This window comes from Cricetulus griseus, chromosome 2 (assembly GCF_003668045.3).
Source record: "Cricetulus griseus strain 17A/GY chromosome 2, alternate assembly CriGri-PICRH-1.0, whole genome shotgun sequence".
Lineage (NCBI taxonomy): Eukaryota > Metazoa > Chordata > Mammalia > Rodentia > Cricetidae > Cricetulus > Cricetulus griseus.
This window is the reverse complement of record NC_048595.1, coordinates 439,799,701-439,818,188: the sequence shown is the minus strand read 5'-3', so window position 1 is coordinate 439,818,188 and position 18,488 is coordinate 439,799,701. Positions and strand designations below refer to the sequence as shown.

The following is an 18,488-nucleotide window of genomic DNA, read 5'->3' as shown; positions in this document are numbered from 1 at the left end:
TTTGCCAAAGCAAGTACTGTGCTCTCAGATATCACAGACTCCAGAACCACAAGCTACATAAACCGCTGTGCTCTATAGATCTCCAGTCTCTGGTATTGTTTTAAAGCAACAGAACACACAGGTATGGAGGGAAGCTCTCATCTGGACTCACGTTGTCGAAGAATGCCCTACACTGTTGAGAGATGGGTTCAAATGAAGATCCTATGTCCCCCTCTCGGAGCTCAGCGAGGATCTTGGTCAGGGCCTCCATGCCTTCGGCCATCACGCTGCAGCTCACCTGTCCCTGCAGGGAGCCCAGGCACTTCTCCAACAGGAGTTTGCGATACTGCTTCACCTAGAAGAATTCAGGCCCTCAGCTGCACCCCACACTTCCCGGAGGAGTGTGCCCACAAAGCCCTCAAGCCCCTGGGACCTAAACCAGGGCCCGTTTGGTACCTTCCGGGGAGCACCGAGAGCCATGTTGCCCAGGGCACGCAAAGAGAGCACCTGCAAGATCTCATCTTTGTCCTGCCCTGCGCCCTTCTCCAGCATCAGCACCACCGGCCTCAGCAGCTTCTCCTGGTGCAGAACTGGGTCACTCATGAACTAGAAACGGGAGTGTTGCAGTTACGCACGGCGGCGCATAGTGGAGGCTCACCACTCGGCAACAAGGCAGAGGAGTCAGGGGCAACTCAGAGAATGGCCACTCTGTGAGCAGGAGGGAGGGGACCAAGTTCCTCTGTCCTCACATCCAGGAAAGGGGTTGGTATAGCTAGCTGCTCAGGCATGCTGCAGCATTCAATAAGGAACCATGCGGGAATGATGGTGAGTGCTGCATACGTGATAATTCATTTCTTCAGTTAAGAAAGCAGGAAAGCTGCTGTGTGCAAAAGCCTCACCCACCAGTATCTGAATAGAAGTGTATAGAATCGTGAGTGAATTAAGGACAGTTGACAGAATCTCCACTGGGCCTGTACTCGAGTGTCAAGACTTTGGGCCAGTGTGGAACCTGTAGGATACATGTGTGTGCACATGCTCAATAACACCTGAGTATTTTTAATTATGTGTGTGCAAGGACACTCTAGAATGCAGGCTTATACACCCGTGGAGGCCAGAGGCTGAAGTTAGCATCATCTATTGCTTCTCACCTTACTTTTTTGTTTGTTTGTTTGTTTTGTTTTGTTTTGAGACAGAATTTCACTTTGTAGACTAGGTTGGCCTCGAACACATAGAGATACTCCTGCCTCTGACTCCTGAGTGCTGGGATTAAAGGTGTGCACCACCACTTTTGACCTTCGTGGGGGGGGGGGGCTCTCCCTGAACCTGGCTCTCTGGCCTGGAAATCCCTGGGATGTGTTGTCTCCACCCCTTCCCTCACCGGCTCTGGGAGTACACACATAGCTACATTCTTGGCTTTTCTGGGAGAGCTGGGGATCTGAACTCAGGTCCTCTGATTGCACAATAAGCACTTTATGTGCTGAGGCATGTTCCCTTAATCTCACGAGTGTGTTTTAAAGATACCCAAGAGCCTAGTAACCATTGCCATGCCCAGTGCCTCGAGGCCCTCAAACCCACACAGCTCGTCAATTCCTCTCAACCTCTTGCGGAGATCCCAGGAAGGGCCAAAGGAGTGGTAAATAATGACCACACCTTCATTTTACAAACCCTACAGGGCAAAATCCAAACTTCTCACCAGGCCCTTTGACTCACTCCCTATGTCATTCCAGTGTCTGACCTTTAGCCCAGCTTCCAGCCACTTCAAGCTGTAATCTCTTCCCATAATGTGTTTGGATGGTTTACAGAGGCACAAACAAGAGAAGAATCTGTGAGCCCGAGAAAGCTCGGTGGCTGGGGCACAGTGCAAAGCCAGGGGTTGTTTTCACATGTTTAAGTGGTGGGAAACATCTCGAGGGATCATGACACATGAAAACCATGTTTAGTTTAAGTGTCTGCCCATCGGGAAGGTTTTACAGGAACCCAGCCATGTGCACTTTCCGTGGCTCTGTCCCGGCCAATAACCAGGTCCCTCAGGACCACCAAGGCAGGAAAACTTCTTAACTATAAGGCTCCTCACAGAAGGTTTGATGTCTACTGCCCAGAGCTGCTGTTTGGTCCTTAAGACAACCGGACATGATGCAGTGGCATTTCTCCCAAAGATTCCCTGGCCAGCTCCTCCAAGACTCCACAGATGCTCTAACCACATGACAGAGTAACCAAGCCCTGGCGGCCATGATGCTGTCCCTGTTTTCCCCGTGGCAAGGTGAACACTTCTTAGCTGTCCAGACAAAAGCCTCCGAGTCCAAGCTGAGGAACTCCTTATGTTTGGCTCCCTCGGGACACAGGGACACAGGCTGTGTCTCAGCCTCTGCTTGCCCACGATGTCAGGCCTTGCATGAATAGTGAGAGCAGGGAATACCCATGCAAAGCAAGATCTGTCCCCTAAGCCCAGGCCCTCAAAGACCAGGTGCCTGCCCTGGAGATGTGTGTGGTGGTTTGAATGTAATTGGCCCCCATAACCTCATAGGGCATGGCACTATTAGGAAGTGTGTGGCTTTGTTGGAGGGGGTATGGCCTTGTTGGAGGAAGTGTGTCACTTAGGGGGGTAGGTTCAAGATTTCCAGCAAGATTTCATGCTGCTATGATGATAATGGAGCGGACCTCTGGAACTGTAAGGTGCCACCTCAGTTAAATGCTTTCCTTTCTAAGAGTTGCCGTGAGTATGGTGTCTCTCCACAGCGATAATTTGCCATCCTAGGAAGCCTGTAGACCGCTACCCACTACCCACTCTCACCCCTCCCTCCCAGGACGGATGCCTCACTTCCACACAGATGGCCGTGCTGCTGATGCAGCAGCTCAGGACCTCGGAGCCCATGCCCGTGAGCACCAGCTCTGCCAGCCTCTGCGTGTAGCTCTCTGCGTTCTGCAAGCACAGCCTGAGGAGGAAAGTGGGAGAGCACAGGGAGGGCTGTCGTCCCTGCTCCTGCCCTCTTCTCTGGAGTCTGAAGTCAGCTTGAAGGGGGACTTAGCATCTCTGGGCCTTCCCCAATTCCCCAGGTAGTTGATGGTAGGGGCCAGGGTACCAGTTAAGTACTCAGGGCTGTGATGGTCAGACCAGAATGCTCAGAGATCTCCTGTGGCCTTGGGGGACCCTTCTCTCTCTGGCCTCTCATTTCCTGGCCCCAGTGCCACTCCAGAGTCTAGGACATCCATCAGTGTGGAAGTGATCCCAGAAGTGAGACGCTAGCTGTGCCATTCACAGGGATAAGCCTCTGCAGAACCCTTGAACCCCTCCCCGTGAGACCTGGCCCCACCTGGCCATCAGGCTCAAGCCCTCTAGGAAGGTGCCTCCGTTCTCCAACAGGGACCACACTGACTGCTCCTCCAAGGCCTGCTCCAGGGGCTCTCTGTTAATTCTCTTGACCAAAAGCTGCATGGATTTGATCGTGATCCTGGAGAAAGGTGAGCAAGGATAAGGCTGCTGAAGAGGAGGACTAAGGGGGATGGTCACAAGACACAGAGGTGTCCCCACTCTGAAGCCTACACCACGCTGGACGCACACTGGGGGAAGGCTGTGAGTAAAGTCACTCCCTCCCACTCCCAGAAGGACTCGTGGAGCCCTCCGGCTTCTAAGGAGAAGCTGCAGGGCAGCTCCAGCTCCAGCTCCAGCCTCCTGCCTTGCACCGTGTCCCTCCCTCCTGCCCATCTGCCCTTGAGCACCTCTGCAGGGTCATCTCCTGGGGCAGGGGCCCTGTGTGAACCAGCCTCCAGGTCTTCAGGACTGGTGAGGCAGCCTCTGGCCCATGGCTGCTGCCAAGCTGCAGCAGGAAGGTGTACAGCAGGTCAGGGAACAGGTCTGGGAATTTGTCGTCCTGGTCCATCTTCTCCATGAGGAGCCGGATGGTGCACAGTGTCTGCAGGGAGAAGGGCTGGTCCATTCTACCCGGACTTCCCTGAGGAGCCCAGCACCTGCCTCTGCACTCACCATCAGAGGGTCCACAGCTGCCAGGCGCCAGATGTCGGCTTTGGAGGTGGCGTTTATCCGGGCGGTGAACCTTGACTGCAGCCGGCCCAGCAAGCCATGGAGCATGGTCCTGGCGAAGGGTACGTTCTCTGCCACAGCCAGCCACACCTCTGTCAGATGGCTAGAAGGAACAAGGTTAGTGAGCTTCCGGCAGCCTGCTCTGGAAGGTTAGCACTCCTTCTGCCACCCTTTGGTGGCCCCTGTGCAAAGAGTTGAATTCCAGATCACCAGAGTCATTAAAGGTTCTATTGGGCCATTTTCTCTAGGGTATCACTGAGAAATACACAGCCCCTTAGCTTCTCCAGGCCTCCCACCTGATGACTTCCTGAGAACAACCAATGATGTTTCCAAAAGCCAAAAGAAACATCAAGCAGCTTGGGGGGTTCTTTTTTTAATCAGATAATCTCCCCAAAGTATCTTCCAGGGATTTGGGAAGGACAGTCACAAGAGACAGAGGTATAGTGGATCGGGGAATGAATTCACACACAGGGTTACCAGTTAATGCTCCGGGCTGATATTCCAGGAAGGTTTTTGTTGTCTCTGTGTGCCACAGAAGAGGAGACTAAGGCTCCAGAGGACAAGTGACCTGCCAAACTACCTTTGAAAAATGGACTTCTTGAGATAGGCATGATGGTGCAAGCCTGTAATCCCTCACTTGGGAGGTAGAGGCAGGAGGATCAGGAATTCAAGGCCAGCTTCAGCTGCAAAAGGAGTTTGAGACCAGCCGGGACAACATTGACGAAAATTGACGCAAACAAACAAAATGACAAAAACAATATTAAATCAGAAAGAAAATAGCTTCCTTGACTACAAGGCCAAGCCCACTGCCCTTCTGGGAAGGGAAATGCCTGAAGACTGACATTTAGAGCATGCTGGGTACAGAGCATGGAATCTGGAAAAGTCTGGGAGCAAAAGTAAACAAGCCTAGCAAGTAAATAGACAAGGAGACAAATAAACTATGTATTTGGACCCACAGAGCTGGTGCTGGAACTCAGGCAGGAGAATTCAGGGTAGGGAGAGCTGTAGCTCGACACTAGCGACGGGAAGCTGAGGCAGAGATGGGTGCACACCGCCTCTTAACACCAAATACACCAAATACAAGAGCCATGGAGGTGTCTGAAACAAGGGCTTACAGCATCCGTCTGAATTCTGCCAACGCTGCATGCCCCTGGCAAGACTTTGGGATGTGAAACCCAGCCAGTTGTCACCTTAGTGGCGTCTGGTGTGACCCTGATGAAGGGACCCACTAAGCCACTTCCAGGCTTCTGATCCACAGGAGCTGTGTGCTAACTGCAGCACTCTTCAAAAGTTTCCGTATCACTGTGGTTCAGCAGCAACAGCTAACCAAGACAGATTTGGAGGGAGTGACAGCTAGCATTTGGTGTTGCCCCCAGCAAAGCCCTTAAGGCCTGCATATCAGCTGATAGGTGTGCACTGTATGGGGCCCTGTCCACTCAGCTCTGATCCTCTAAGCACCACTTTCAGAAAGTCACCAAATACGAACAGCCCTCCCCCTGGCACTCTGTAGGCCGCCCTTAGGACACACCACACCCCAGGGGCACCACACCTGGGCTTCACACACATCAGCCCCTTTGGCTGTGGATCTGAGGCCCATTGGGAAATGTTCTTTTCTCTGCGCAAGTTGGCTTCATCTCCCTGATCAACACCGACTCACTCGGCGGCTCTGCAGGATGACTGCAGCTTCTTTCTGGGCTCCACCCAAGAGCCCAGAAAGGTATCTTGGCACACTTCCTTCCTTCCTATTTTTGGCATGACCCTGCCTATACTCTGGAATCATCGGTATTAGTGAGGATAAAGTGAGAAAGAGGGAAGTTGGTGCTGGCTGGAGAGATGACTCGAGCACTTAAGAGCTGGTACTGAAATGCAGGGGACCTGAGTTCAGTTCCCAGTGCCGACACCAGGCAGCTCACAATCACCTGTCACTCCAGCTCCAGGGAATCTGACATTGTCTTCTGGCCTCTGTGGGTACCTACACACACATGACATATGTACCCGCATACCCAGAAATAAACAATAAAAAAATAAGAGGGGACTGCTGTCTCTTGGAAACCTAGATAAATCTGTCACTTTCCCTCTTTTGACACACTCTGAAAGGCACAGAGATGGGCTGAAACGTCACAGAGTCTCAGAGGTACGGAGCCGAGGAGCCATGCCTTTTTTGTCCATGCCTCTGTTCCCCACAGGGAAGGGCTGTCATGAGAGAATGCTCTGGGCTCTTTGGATGCTGTCCTAGAAGGGACAGCCAGGACATGAGAGGGGCTGTGAGATAGAGATTCAAGTCCAACCTCATGAAATCATAAGTCTGGGGCCTGGGTCAGTGGCTCGGCAGAGGCAGATGCTTCTCACATGAGAGACGGGTACAAGACCGTGCCTGGCCTCAGGTGCAAGGTGCTGCCCAGGACTTAGGCCCCCAGTCACATCCACCTTCCACGGCTCTCACCTCTCCATGGGCAATGGCTGCCTCAAGAGTGACGTGAGGACCGTCTCCTGGTGGTAGTGTGCCAGCAAGAGGATGCCTTCAATGAGGTGCCGCCTCACCTCTGGGTGGTCCACCACCGGAAGGTGGACCAGGATGGCCCCTAGTATCTCAGCCACCTGAGGAGAGGATAGACATCTTCTGGGGGGGGGAGTGTTTGGGACTGGTGCTGGTTCTTTTTAATTGTCAACCCAACTTAGAATTACCTGGGAAGAGAATCTTAATAAGGAATTATCTAGGTCACGTTGGTCTGTGGGCAGGTCTGGGGGGGGGGCGTTGTTTTAATTGTTAATTCTAGGTGGGAAGACCCAGCCCCCTCTGGGCAGCGGCTTTCCTAGGCTGGGCCCTGAACTATGGAAGAGTGAAGGAAGCAGGAAGAAAGCAAGCAAGGATGCACGTGTTGCTTTCTGCTCTAAACTGTGGATATAATTTCACTAGCTCTTTGACTGCTCCCCACCCACCCACCCCCCAGTGATGGGCTGTAACCTGGAATTGTACCCCAGTTCAACCCAGGTCTTTCCTAAGCTGTGTTTGGTCAGTGTGTTTTTATCACAGCAACAGAAATGAAACTAGTTCAGGGCCCCTGTAGGACACCCCTTTTTCATGGAGCACGGTGGGTGAGTTAAACCCCCAAAGTCTTCTCTGGCAGCCTCTTCCTCCTACATTTGCATTGCATCTTCAGTTGGGGCAGTTGTGTGCCTCGCTGAAGAGAGCCTGGCGCCTGTGGTCCCTCAGCTACTCACTGACCAGTAACAATTCAACAGCTTTCTCATTCTAGCACTCTATTTTATCCTCCTTAGCATCCCTGGTCTGGGTGGAAGCTGTCATACTTCCATAGCCCATACTTGTATACATTGGTCAGGCCCAGCACCAATCCCAGGGGCCTGCTGGGCTTGGCTACCTTGTCCTCCAGCTCTTTGACTCGCATCTGGAGGAAGATGCCTATCCAGGTGACAGCAGCCCTGTCATGCTGCAGGTCCATGGCCCCAATGTTCTCACAGAGCTTCTGGATGAGAGAGACAACTTCATCACAGTTAAACTCCGGGCAGACCACCTAGGACCAGAGCAAGACAGAATTCCAGGCTCCCTCCACTCCCCTATCCCAAAAGGCTAACTGACCTAGCTGTAGCCAGTTTTCCAAGGCTTCCAGAGTGTACCCAGCCTCTCCCACTCCTCATCATCGCCTCTCATTCTGCCTGTATCTCAGACAGGACACTCCCATCTTCACAGCACTGTCTTGCAGACACTCTCTGGCCTCATTCTGCTTCTATACAAACTCCCATTGGTACCAGGAAGGCTGCCCTGCTCCCGAGGCAGAAATGACTTTAAAGTCCCATCCCTTTGACTCTCAACACCTGCTTTCATGGTTCTGAGCACTTCTACCCACCAGTGTGCCACTAGCAGCGCAGGAACTAATGTCAGTGTGGTGGTTTGAATGAGAATGGTCCCATAGGCTCATAAGATTGTATTCCTAGTCACCAGAGAGTGGAACTCTTTAATGGGATTAGATGGACTAGGAGGTGTGGTCTTGTTGGAGGAAGTGTGTCATGGGGGGGGGGCGGTTTGAAGTTTCAAAAGCCTTATGCCAGGCTCGGTCTCTTTCTTTTTCTTCTGTGGATCAGGATTTAGCTCTCAGCTACTTCTCCAGCACCACACCGGCCTGCCACCATGCTCCCCACCATGATGACAATGGACTAAGCCTCTGAAACTGTGAGCAAGCACCCAATTAAATGTTTTCTTTTGCAAGAGTTGCCTTAGTCATGGTGTCTCTTCATAGCAATAAAACAGCAACTAAGACTGTCAGTGTGCAGTCTTTCCCACAGCCCTCTCTGTATTTATTAGGGTCTTGGGGGAGTCGGCCAGGGAATGTCAGGTACCAGCCCTTAATGTCCCAGGCACTACAAGCCATTCAATACAGATGTATCAGGTGTACCAAAGGTTGCAGAGAAGTGACCCTCAGGGGGGAAATATTGTCTATACAGCCAGCAGATGGAAGTGAGGCACCCAGAGCACAGCCCAGTGTCACCTTGGCGATTCTGGAGGAAGCACTGGAAATCTTGTCCATGTCTGTTTCCTGGAGGTCCTCCTTACATCTCTCTAGTTCCTGCTCCTTGGAAGCTCCCCATAAGGAGCAAGTCTGGCTCACTGTTGGGAATATATCAGACATGATCAGCAGGAGAGTGGGTGGCCTGAGCTGCCCTCCAGCATCTGTATATCCCTTCCCTTCTAGCCCCCGTCCACTGTTCCTTCTACACGGTGGGCTTCTGCACACACCACTGGCACACACAGCTGATGTATCCACTGTCCCCCACCTCGGTTCTACCCACTTCTACTCTTTCCGTGCCCTCAGTGACTCAACCTCATCCAATGAGCCTCTTCTTCTGGAAGTTTCTATGACCTCTGGGTGAGCTCACTCCCCTGTTACGTTGGCCACACACTTGTCTTCTTGCCTGCCTACACGCAAGCTGTACTTCCTTCTGTGGCAGGCCAGCACCAATTCCCTAAGGCTAGCCTCCACCTCACTGCATCCCTCACTTCCTATGTCCTCCCTACCGTGAAGATCTAGCAGGCTGGACAGAACATTAGTCGAGGCCAAGCGGGTTCTTCTATGGACGTCACAGGTGCATGGAGCGATGAGTCCAACCAGTATGCCAAACTGCCCCAGCTTCAGGGGGATCTGAGAGACAAGAGACATCGGGGCTCAGAGCTCCACACTCAAATACACGGCCAGAGCCACCCAGGAAGAGCATACAGGGCAACTAGAGTGTATGAGCCCTGGCACTGTGTGCTTTCCACTCGTGTTCACATCTCCTCAGTCTCATAGCTGAGCTCTTGGAGGTCAATCAACTAATACTGGAGAAATCCTGGCTCAGGACTCACTCCCGGTCGGCTCTGTTCTGAACTACTCTGGACTTTGAACTCCAGATTCTAACCCATTTAGTGAATGGGTTTAGTGAATGGGTTTTACTAAACCCATTCACTAAACGAGTGACCTGGGCAGGGGCTTCAGCAGTCCTGCATGTTCCCTGTCTGTAAACAATGCCACCTCCTCTTTCAGAAGACGTTATCAAACCTTGATGCTAAAATCTTGGTGACATATTGCATGTACCATGACATTGAACATCCTGTAACGTGGGTCTAAGCTCTTTTTATTTGGCCAAGCCTCCCTGCCCACCTCCATTTAGGTGTTTCTGTGGCTTACTACACACCACCCCAAGATCTGAGGCCATCCATGTCCCCTAGCCCCGGCACACCACTATTCTGTCCACAGCCATCTCTAAGAATAACACAGCCAGAGCTCAGAGCCAACACAGGTAGGAGAGATCTCATGCATGGGTGTCCATTAATCAGCAAAACACCACCTTGCCTTAGACTTCCGGGGTTGGTGATACTTGTACAGTTTAAGACTGTAGTGATTCATTTTATCATCCTAGGTAGACGATATCTTTCCTGAGTGGTATTCAGAGTTATATACACTACCGCATGAACCTCGGGTACCACAAACCTGGATCCATGCCATGCTATGATCCCATCCTCTCCCCCTTCACGCCTCCCTCCCCCCCCCCCCGGACAAAGCCCAGGTGTCTTCCCAAGGGACTCCTGGGACAGAGCTTGATCTGAGATGTGTTCCTGCCTCTGACCAGAAAGAGTAACTGCTCTGTGGCTGTGGCTGTATCATGGAGTGGCGGGCAGTGGGATAGAGGTGTCAGGACTCACACAGACACCGATGCTTTGAACATAGATCTGCATGAGATGGAGATGGAGGCTCATGGCTTTCTCTCGTTCCCACTCTTTCTCTGACAAGATCCACTTCTCCAGGAGCTGTGTGTAGATCCCAAAACACAGAAGCAGGGTTAACATCCCGGCCAGCCCCACCCTGGCCAGCTTTTACCTCATGGTCCCTCCCACTCAGAATCTGACTTCCATGGCTCTAGACACCTTCTTCTCAGACTCTACCATGAAGGGAATCGAGGCTGTGACCAGAGTGGGAGGCCTCCAGAACCCTCACAAGATTATGAGTACTTGAAAGTTGTGCCTGGCCTGGTTTTAAACAGGTTGGTACCCAGACCACCCCTCAGTTCAGGTGTTGCTGACAGGGACATTCTAATGTCAAAGGGATTTTTGTTTGTTTGTTTGTTTGTTTGTTTTTCAGTGCAGTGAACATTGCTGTTATGGCTTACATATGAAATGCCCACCTCACCCCCCCATATTGAAATATGTATTGAAAACCTGGCCACCAGCCTGTGGTACTACTGCTGGGAGGTGATGGGTATCTTTAGGAAATGGGGCTTAGTGAAAGGAAGTGACATAGCTGGGGTGTTCCCTTGCAGGGATATTGGAATCCTGTCCTCCCTTTCCGTTACTTTTCAGCCATGAGGTGGACATACTTCTGCCTTGCCCTTCTGTCATGATGGACTGTCTTGGCACAAGCCCAAAGCAGTGAAAGCAGACAGCCATAAACTAAAAGTTCTGAAACCACAAGCCATTTCCCACAGTCTGGCTCTCAGGTCGCTCTCCAGGAAGGGTGGTGGCCACCTCTGGCTCTGCACCCCTCTGCCAGGTGACTCACATGCACAGTCTCCTGCAGCCCCTTGGGGTCCAGCTGCCTCTGCAGGAGGCCTTCCATCAGCTGCTTCAGGGAATTCAGGGCATTTGCATACAGGGTCTGAGAGAGAAAGGAGATGGAGAGAGAGAGAGAGAGAGAGAGAGAGAGAGAGAGAGAGAGAGCATTGTGCAGCCATGAAAGGCATATACAGCCACTTACTAGTACTCTGCAGATGTCTCTGTGTCTGGATTGGGAGATGAGATGCATCAAAGTGGGGCTATAGGAAAGCATTGTTGCTTGTGGGAGGAAGGCAAACGGTGCATGAATTTTCTGCATCTGTTCTCATCCTCTTATCTAGAGACCTTTAAAATCATTTGCTGAAGATACTGAGACCTCTATCAGACTGGGTCCCTGACAACTCCAGGATGCATCTTCGTACATAACGGCCCACTCACCACTGGGCTCAACAGAGATGAGAAAGAAACTTAAATCTACTTAAACCACTGAGGTTTCTGGGCTTACCTGTTACAGCAGCTAGCATTAGCTCATACTTACTAATGAAGCTGCTCCAAATTGCTGTGTTGTAGGTGGTTTGGGAAAGTGGAGCCTGCCTAGGCCAGTGTAAACTTCCAAGTTCTGGCCCAGAAAACAAGGAGGCCTCACTGAGGAACCTACCTTAATGGAATCATTGTCTTCCCCTGGGGGTTGGAGAGAAATAACAGTGTGTATGCTGATATCCATCAGCTCGATGCTTTCCTCTGAGGAGTAGAAAGGCTTCAGTGTGCTAAGGAAAGAAGGGTCAGCAGCAGGAGTGGTCACTAGGAGCTAAGCCCACTCTGACCACTGCCCACTGGGCAAGGGAGGCATGTCACAGACTGAGTGAAGGACCTAGCACCTTGGCTTGGGGCTCAGATATGCTTCCCTGACTAGGAACCCTGTTCTGCCTGACCACCAGCATTCAGTACTGTGTCTGTGATGGAAGCAGGATTTGAGATCGCAAGGCTCACTCTTTCACTTCCTGATGCCTCTCTGAGCCTAGGAACCTCCTTCCTCCCAGATCACAACCACCACAGCAGCCCTCCCAGCCTGGTCATGGTCTGGGATTTTCGGTATCATGACTGGAGCAGCAACAAAAGCTTGGAGTTGATCATCAGTGTAGACTCTAGGATTACACATGGAGAGAACCTACTGAATCAAAGCCCATGGGAGCATTCCAGCCTGAGTAAACACTCCAGGGTAGTAGCCAGCACATTGCTGGCTCATTCTCTCTCTAGCCCTGGCACAAATTCTAGTTCACAGTCCTGGTTGTTCATTGAAATTACCTGAACATCTTTTTAAGGACTCCTAGGGACCATGTCCAGGCTCTAGGGCACCTTACACATTAGACTGGGGCAAGATCGGTGTATTAGTTCTATTAACAGCTTCTTGGAGGCTTCCATTGTGCTGCAGAGCTGAGACATCCTGACTTGATAAACTCCTCCTGCCTATTCACCAATCACTCTGGGGGAGGGGGCCAAACTCCCATTCAAACCTAGTCATCCTGCTTAAACTCAAGTCAAAGGTCAACTGGCAGCCTGCATCAACCTTTTTGACAACCCCAATTGTGCAGAATCTGAATTATATTTTCATGGCAGACCCTCCTTTAGAATTAAAGAAGGTGGTTGGTCACCTACGAGCACATTCTTCTATCAACTCTTACCCATAATTCTGTTTGTATGCATTTGTCTTTTTTCCAGGTCCTTCCCAGGCCTTGCCTAGAGTATAACAATTGGTGACCCACCCCCAGGGGAACAGAACATCTTCAAAATCTGCCCTCCATAGCCCTGCTAAGAACAGCCCACATACCTGACATACCTCCTTATCTCAGGAGAAGCACCCAACTTGAAAAACTTTCCGAGGAGTCTAAAGAGGGATGGACCCTACCTACTGAGCTAGACCATTATCTCAGGGAGTTACTGCCCAACACCACTGCCACTGAGGTGGAAAGAGGAGGTAGAAGGCTTGAAGTAGCACAGGGCGGTCACAGACCTTGTCCTATCATCGAGAGGCAGTAGGCGCTCTGGCAGGTCCCGCCCGAGCTCACCTCAGTTTCGAGAGAGCATCCATGGCCATTGACCTCACTGGAGAAGCCAAGTGGTCAGGTGGTTCTGCTTTGATGATGGCCTGTCAGGCACAAGAAGGGTGAACTGTTGGTCACCCAGAAGCTGAGTAAAGGCACAAAGGGCAGTGACATGATCTGGTGCCAGGATAAAGAGGGCCCACATTCTTCAAGGTTCATTTGGCAGCAAAGCACAGGGGAGGGAGGAAGACACACAGTGGGCCTAGGCTTCCCACCCCCAGGGCCACCAATGACTTGATGCCTGTCCTTAGCCACACAAAAGGCACTTTCTCAAGCCCAAGTTCCCTTGTCCTATATCAGACTAGATGCTTTTTCAACAGCCTGTGTCAGGTTTTTGTAAAGTGATGGGGAGCCAATGAATGCCCAATTCCCTGTTCCTCCAGCATCTCACTTTCCCCAAGGACTGCTTCTGGGGCAGTATAGGTGGTCTTCCAAGACCCCATCTTTTGTCAGCTTTGAGAGAGTGGGGACATTTGGGGACCAGGAGTTGGCTGATGCATGGGTTCCATTATCCTGTAGCTAGCTGACTCTTTCTAAATTCACTGAAGTTCTGTGCAAACGATACTCTAAATCCTGGCTCTAAATGGCCTCTGTCTACAAAGTCTCTTCCTGTGGAAAAGCACCAAGACTGTAGCTCTCACCACCTCACTCCCACCCATCCTGACTGGGCCTCTGTCTGCTGGTCCCTGAGCTAGCCTCTTCTGGGCACCATTGGGCACAAGTCTAACAAGGTTCCTGCCCTAGTTTTCATATTCTTTTGTGACCGTGAAGCCCCCTATGATATACCAAAGTTGTTCTCAGAGCCTATAGTCCAGCAGGGCAAATCAAGAGTTGGGCAGGAAGGCTTCACAGCCCCCAGAGATATCTCATAGGCATCCCCAAGGAACCTCAACCAGGGCACAATCAGAGAGCTAGATTCCAGGCCACCCGGGACTGGGGAGCTCTGTCCACTGGGGATCCCTGCCCCACTCACAACAATGAGGCTAGTAAGAGCTGACTTGTGGGTAAATTGGAACTCTTCCAGGTCCTTGATGCTTTTGATGGCGTTGGTGACCTCCACAACACTCTTCATGAAGGCCATTTTGAGGCTGATGTCCTATGCCCAGAGGAAGAATGTGAGGGAGAATCTGTTTGCAAAGGACTCCCAGGAGCCCTGAGCCATGCCCCTCTCTCCTGAATCCTTCCTCTTCTCTGAAGAAACCTCCACATCAGGGATGCTCTGAGTGACAGCTCCTCACCTGTCTGTTTTCACAGTGCACCGGGTATTGAAAATGGCCACAGTGTTATGTTCTGTGTATCTTTTCATGGCTCATGTTTGCTTGCATGTGAAGACATGGCTCCTGTGTATGTATGCATATGTACATGTGAAAGCCGAGGGCCAATGCTGAGTGTCTTCCTCATTCACTCTCTATTTTATTTTTTGAGACAGGATCTCTGATTAAGCCTGGAGCTCACAGTTCAGCCAAACTCCACACCCTCAGCACTAAGAGTACATCTTTGCTGCCATGATTAGCTTCTTCATGGGTGCTGGGGACCTGAACTTAGCCCCCCCCCCGCCCCATGCTTGTGCAGCAGGCACTTTTAGTGACTGAGTCATCTCCCCACCTCCCACTATATGTATTTTGCCACAGCTTTGAAAAATAAATTCTTCCACTTTCATCTACTTTGCCATTCCAAGAAAGTACCCATACTCCTGTGTCTTTTTGAACACAGTCCACTTTTTCTCCTACATATAAATGAATAGGTCAGAGGTGAGGGTGAGAGAGTAAGAGCGTATGGGAAGAACTGAGGTTCACTTTGTACTTCTGGGAACCCACGGTCACCTGCAGCACGCAGGGGAGGACTGCTCCCTTGTCCCAAGTGTGACCCCAAACCTCAAGTGTGAGCAATGTAGTCTCCAGAGGGTGATCCAATAGGACCCCCAGACACCTCCTGAGTGTAGTGCCCCGTGCACTATGCAGGCTGGCTCTCCACCACCGTACTTTAAGAAGGGGCCCAGAACCGTATGTGGGCTACCTGGCAGCTGCTGGAATAGTGGTGGACGATCTTAGCAGTGATGGGGTTGTCCACATGGGTGAGGAGCATTTGGGGGTGGCAGTAAGAGGACACACAACTGTACATCACCATAAGGGCACACTTCACAGTCTCTCTCCTCCAGGGATGGTCCTTCTGCACGAGAGAGAAAGAGGGTAAGGTGACTGGGGAGACGGCTCCGTGGCTAAAATGCCTGTCATTGTCACACACGTTTGAGGACTGGGGTTTAGATTCCCATAACGCACGTAAATGCTGGGTCAGTGTAATTACAGCCCAGTTGTAATTCTAGCCTCAGAAGGCAGGCACAGGATCCCCAGAGCAGGCTGGCTGGTAAGGTTAGCCAGACCAGCAAGCTCTGGGTTTGACTAGAGATCCTGTTTCAGTGAACAAGCAGAAGAGGGAATGAGGATCGAGCTAAGGTCTCCACACGCACGCACGCACGCACATGTGAACCTGCATAGACACACCCCCACAGTACGCCTCTGCACGCGCAAACATGCATATGGACATATTCATACCACACACATGGGAAAAAATAAAAAGTAAAAGACCACCAGGGAGCAGGGAGTGCTCAACTTGAAACCAGGAGGGAACAGGCACTACACAGTCTTCGTGGGGGACAGTCGCTGATTGAAGAAGCTGTTAAGTCAATATAGGGGCTTCAGTGGACTGTTCTGTGGGTGCTAAAGCACTCGTTCATTTCCTCAAACACATATACATTAGCAGTTTTATTGGGAACAAAGCATATGTCAGGCATTGGGCAAGAAAGACTGGACCAGACGGACCAGGATCTGCCACCCTGTGAAACTTCAATCCTATGACACATGCCAGGACCACCCATTAGCTGTGAGAGGAGGCTGGTATGGACACCCCTAAGCAGAGACTGGCTGCACCTGTCATACTTAGGCACCTCAGCAGATGCCATTTCACGCTGGGGGTGGGGGCTGGCTAAGTGTTAGGTAAACACTATTAAGAGCAGTTAAAATCGCCATTGTGACAATGATGGATCCATTAAATTCTTGTGGAGAGGGTTCCTTCTGATGTTCATTTTACCATAAAGAAGGGACTACAGGGATTCACAATTTAACCCCCTAGTTGGTAGTTGTTGGGCTCAACCTTGTTTCTTTGGCTACCTTGAGCAAAAGGGCTGCCAGTCAAGCAACAGGCTAGACCTCACACCATAACTGCCCATCGGGGATGTTGTGGAGATGTCTTGGGGAAGCTGTGTGGCCATCACTGGTACTCCAACTCCCTCAGGTGTGGCCCAGGTGTGAATGACTCCAGATGTTCCCCGAAAGATCTTTGTTTCTTCCCTGGGAGCCCTGTCTTCAAGGCCCAAGAACAAGCCCTACAGCGAGGAGCCTTACCCTCCAGGCACCAATCTGCCAGGACTGCTCTGATTCCTGGATCCTCTCCTCAAAGTCATGAAGCACATTGAGCACTGTCTTTACCTGGCCCCGGGCACACAGGCCGAAGCACAGGATGACACCCTGCAGGGAAGCCAGCCAGGGTGAGGGTGAGCGGCATATATATATATACATACACACACACACATACACACACACACACACACACACACACACACACACACACACACACACACACACACACACACACACACATACCACACACACACACAGACACACACACACACACACATACACACACACACACACACACACACACACACACACACACACACAGGCACATAAACCCAAATACCTCCCAGATCACAGAAGATTGTAGATAAAAGGGGCCGAGGGTATTCTCACCTCCCGGTCAAAGTCGTTGCTGTAGTCTGTCTTGTACAGCAGCTCCAGCAACAGCACCTCCACCCTGTCAGCCTCCAGGCCCATGCCTAAGGTGAAGCCCAAGGCCCTGTACAGAAAGCCCTAGAGAGGTGGGAGGGAGGAAAGACCTCAGGCCTTTCTACTCACTGACTCTGGGGGCACTACTGGCGAGCACTCGATACACAGTGCAATAATCCAGGCAATCCTAGACCTGCCCCTTGGGAAACTGGCAAGCTCCTCCCACTTCTGCTCTCTTTCTGCTGTTTCTCGGAGAAGGCAGCCTCTCTGTCTCCCTACCCCTCCTTTCTTCTCTCTTCCTTTCCCTTACTCCCTTACCTTCCCCCAATAACCCTTCCACAGAAGTTCTGTCTGTAGGTCTCTGTCTCTCACCTGCCGTTTGTCCCTCGCCAGCCATGGGATCCACCAAGGCCCTACGTCCCGCCCCAGCTGTATTCCTAACACACAGTCCTGATCTTTTCTAAACAGATATTTATATGCATTTTCTGCATCCTTTAAAATAAATATCCAGTTTGTTCTGGGGAATCAAAATGTGTAAGGACAGGCATATTATGCATTTTAACAGAGGAGGCAACTCCTTTCCTATGTAAGTTCAATCGAATATGTTCCTACCCACAAATCCAGTTACTTCCTGACATCAGATAAGACCAGAAAGAGGTGGAATGTCCTTGTTTTGATGTGTCAGTCTGAGGAGATGGCAGCTTTGGGTCTTGGTGGAGGCAATGCAGAGTCTGGTGATAGACTACATGGGGGGGTCACCACCTTAACTCTATCCATGAACATGGGATGCTTTCTAATTACCACGATCCTCTCTGATATCTTTCAACTATTTTTTACAGTTTTACAAAGAAAGACTAAGAAAAAAATATTTTCCAATAAAAATATTGTACATGTGACCATGGACCAGAATGTTGAAGACAAACAAAAGAGATTTTTATAAGAATCTAGGGGGAAAAAAATCACTGGACTAGATCATTTCCTCTCCTTATTTCTTCTGCTTCTGGTAGTCCTGGGGCCATTTGATCTGATATAAATATCATGAGCCACTCCCATCCCCAGAGGTCCCTCCCTGTCTTAACTACGAGGTCCCTGTAAGGACAAACCTTTTCCAAAGAGGGGCTGTCGAAGGTCTCGATCTGGTTGTTCAGCTCTTTGCTGAGGCGCAGGCTCCAGCTGGTGCCACGGGTCTTCTTGAGGGAGTTTCTCAGAAACTGGCAAGTAGAAGTCTTTGGTGGGCAGAGGCCAGGGACCCGAGCCTTGCTCTCAGCTGAGCTCTGGGAATGCTATGTGACCCCAATATGGCCTTGTTCTTTCTGGGCCACCTTCTGTAAATCTCTGAAATATCCAGTCAATGGATCTCCAACCCAGCACTAACATTCTGTGTGTCTGAAGCATGGCTGTGGCTTTAGAGGTCACTGGGAAGTCAGGGCTGTCCTGGAAAAGCAGGTTGTCCCTGCTGCTTTTCCAAGCACTTGGCTCACTTC

General features: G+C 51.0%; 1 protein-coding gene across 1 annotated transcript in view; it reads right to left on the bottom strand.

The window, feature by feature from the left end:
- The window catches only part of Mroh2a (maestro heat like repeat family member 2A), a 35,885-nt gene that overhangs the window by 3,346 nt on the left and 14,051 nt on the right, over positions 1–18,488 (bottom strand). Inside the window, exons 18-36 of the mRNA XM_027395989.2 lie at positions 18,108–18,215; positions 16,969–17,088; positions 16,564–16,686; positions 15,179–15,331; positions 14,136–14,258; positions 13,127–13,206; positions 11,719–11,827; positions 11,068–11,163; positions 10,215–10,319; positions 9,051–9,174; positions 8,524–8,642; positions 7,399–7,551; positions 6,462–6,616; positions 3,962–4,121; positions 3,697–3,890; positions 3,291–3,428; positions 2,798–2,912; positions 436–585; positions 152–334 (exon numbers count right to left, since the gene is read on the bottom strand). Of these exons, the coding sequence (XP_027251790.1) occupies positions 152–334; positions 436–585; positions 2,798–2,912; positions 3,291–3,428; positions 3,697–3,890; positions 3,962–4,121; positions 6,462–6,616; positions 7,399–7,551; positions 8,524–8,642; positions 9,051–9,174; positions 10,215–10,319; positions 11,068–11,163; positions 11,719–11,827; positions 13,127–13,206; positions 14,136–14,258; positions 15,179–15,331; positions 16,564–16,686; positions 16,969–17,088; positions 18,108–18,215 (2,508 nt within the window). The remainder of the gene's footprint in view (positions 1–151; positions 335–435; positions 586–2,797; positions 2,913–3,290; positions 3,429–3,696; positions 3,891–3,961; positions 4,122–6,461; positions 6,617–7,398; positions 7,552–8,523; positions 8,643–9,050; positions 9,175–10,214; positions 10,320–11,067; positions 11,164–11,718; positions 11,828–13,126; positions 13,207–14,135; positions 14,259–15,178; positions 15,332–16,563; positions 16,687–16,968; positions 17,089–18,107; positions 18,216–18,488) is intronic.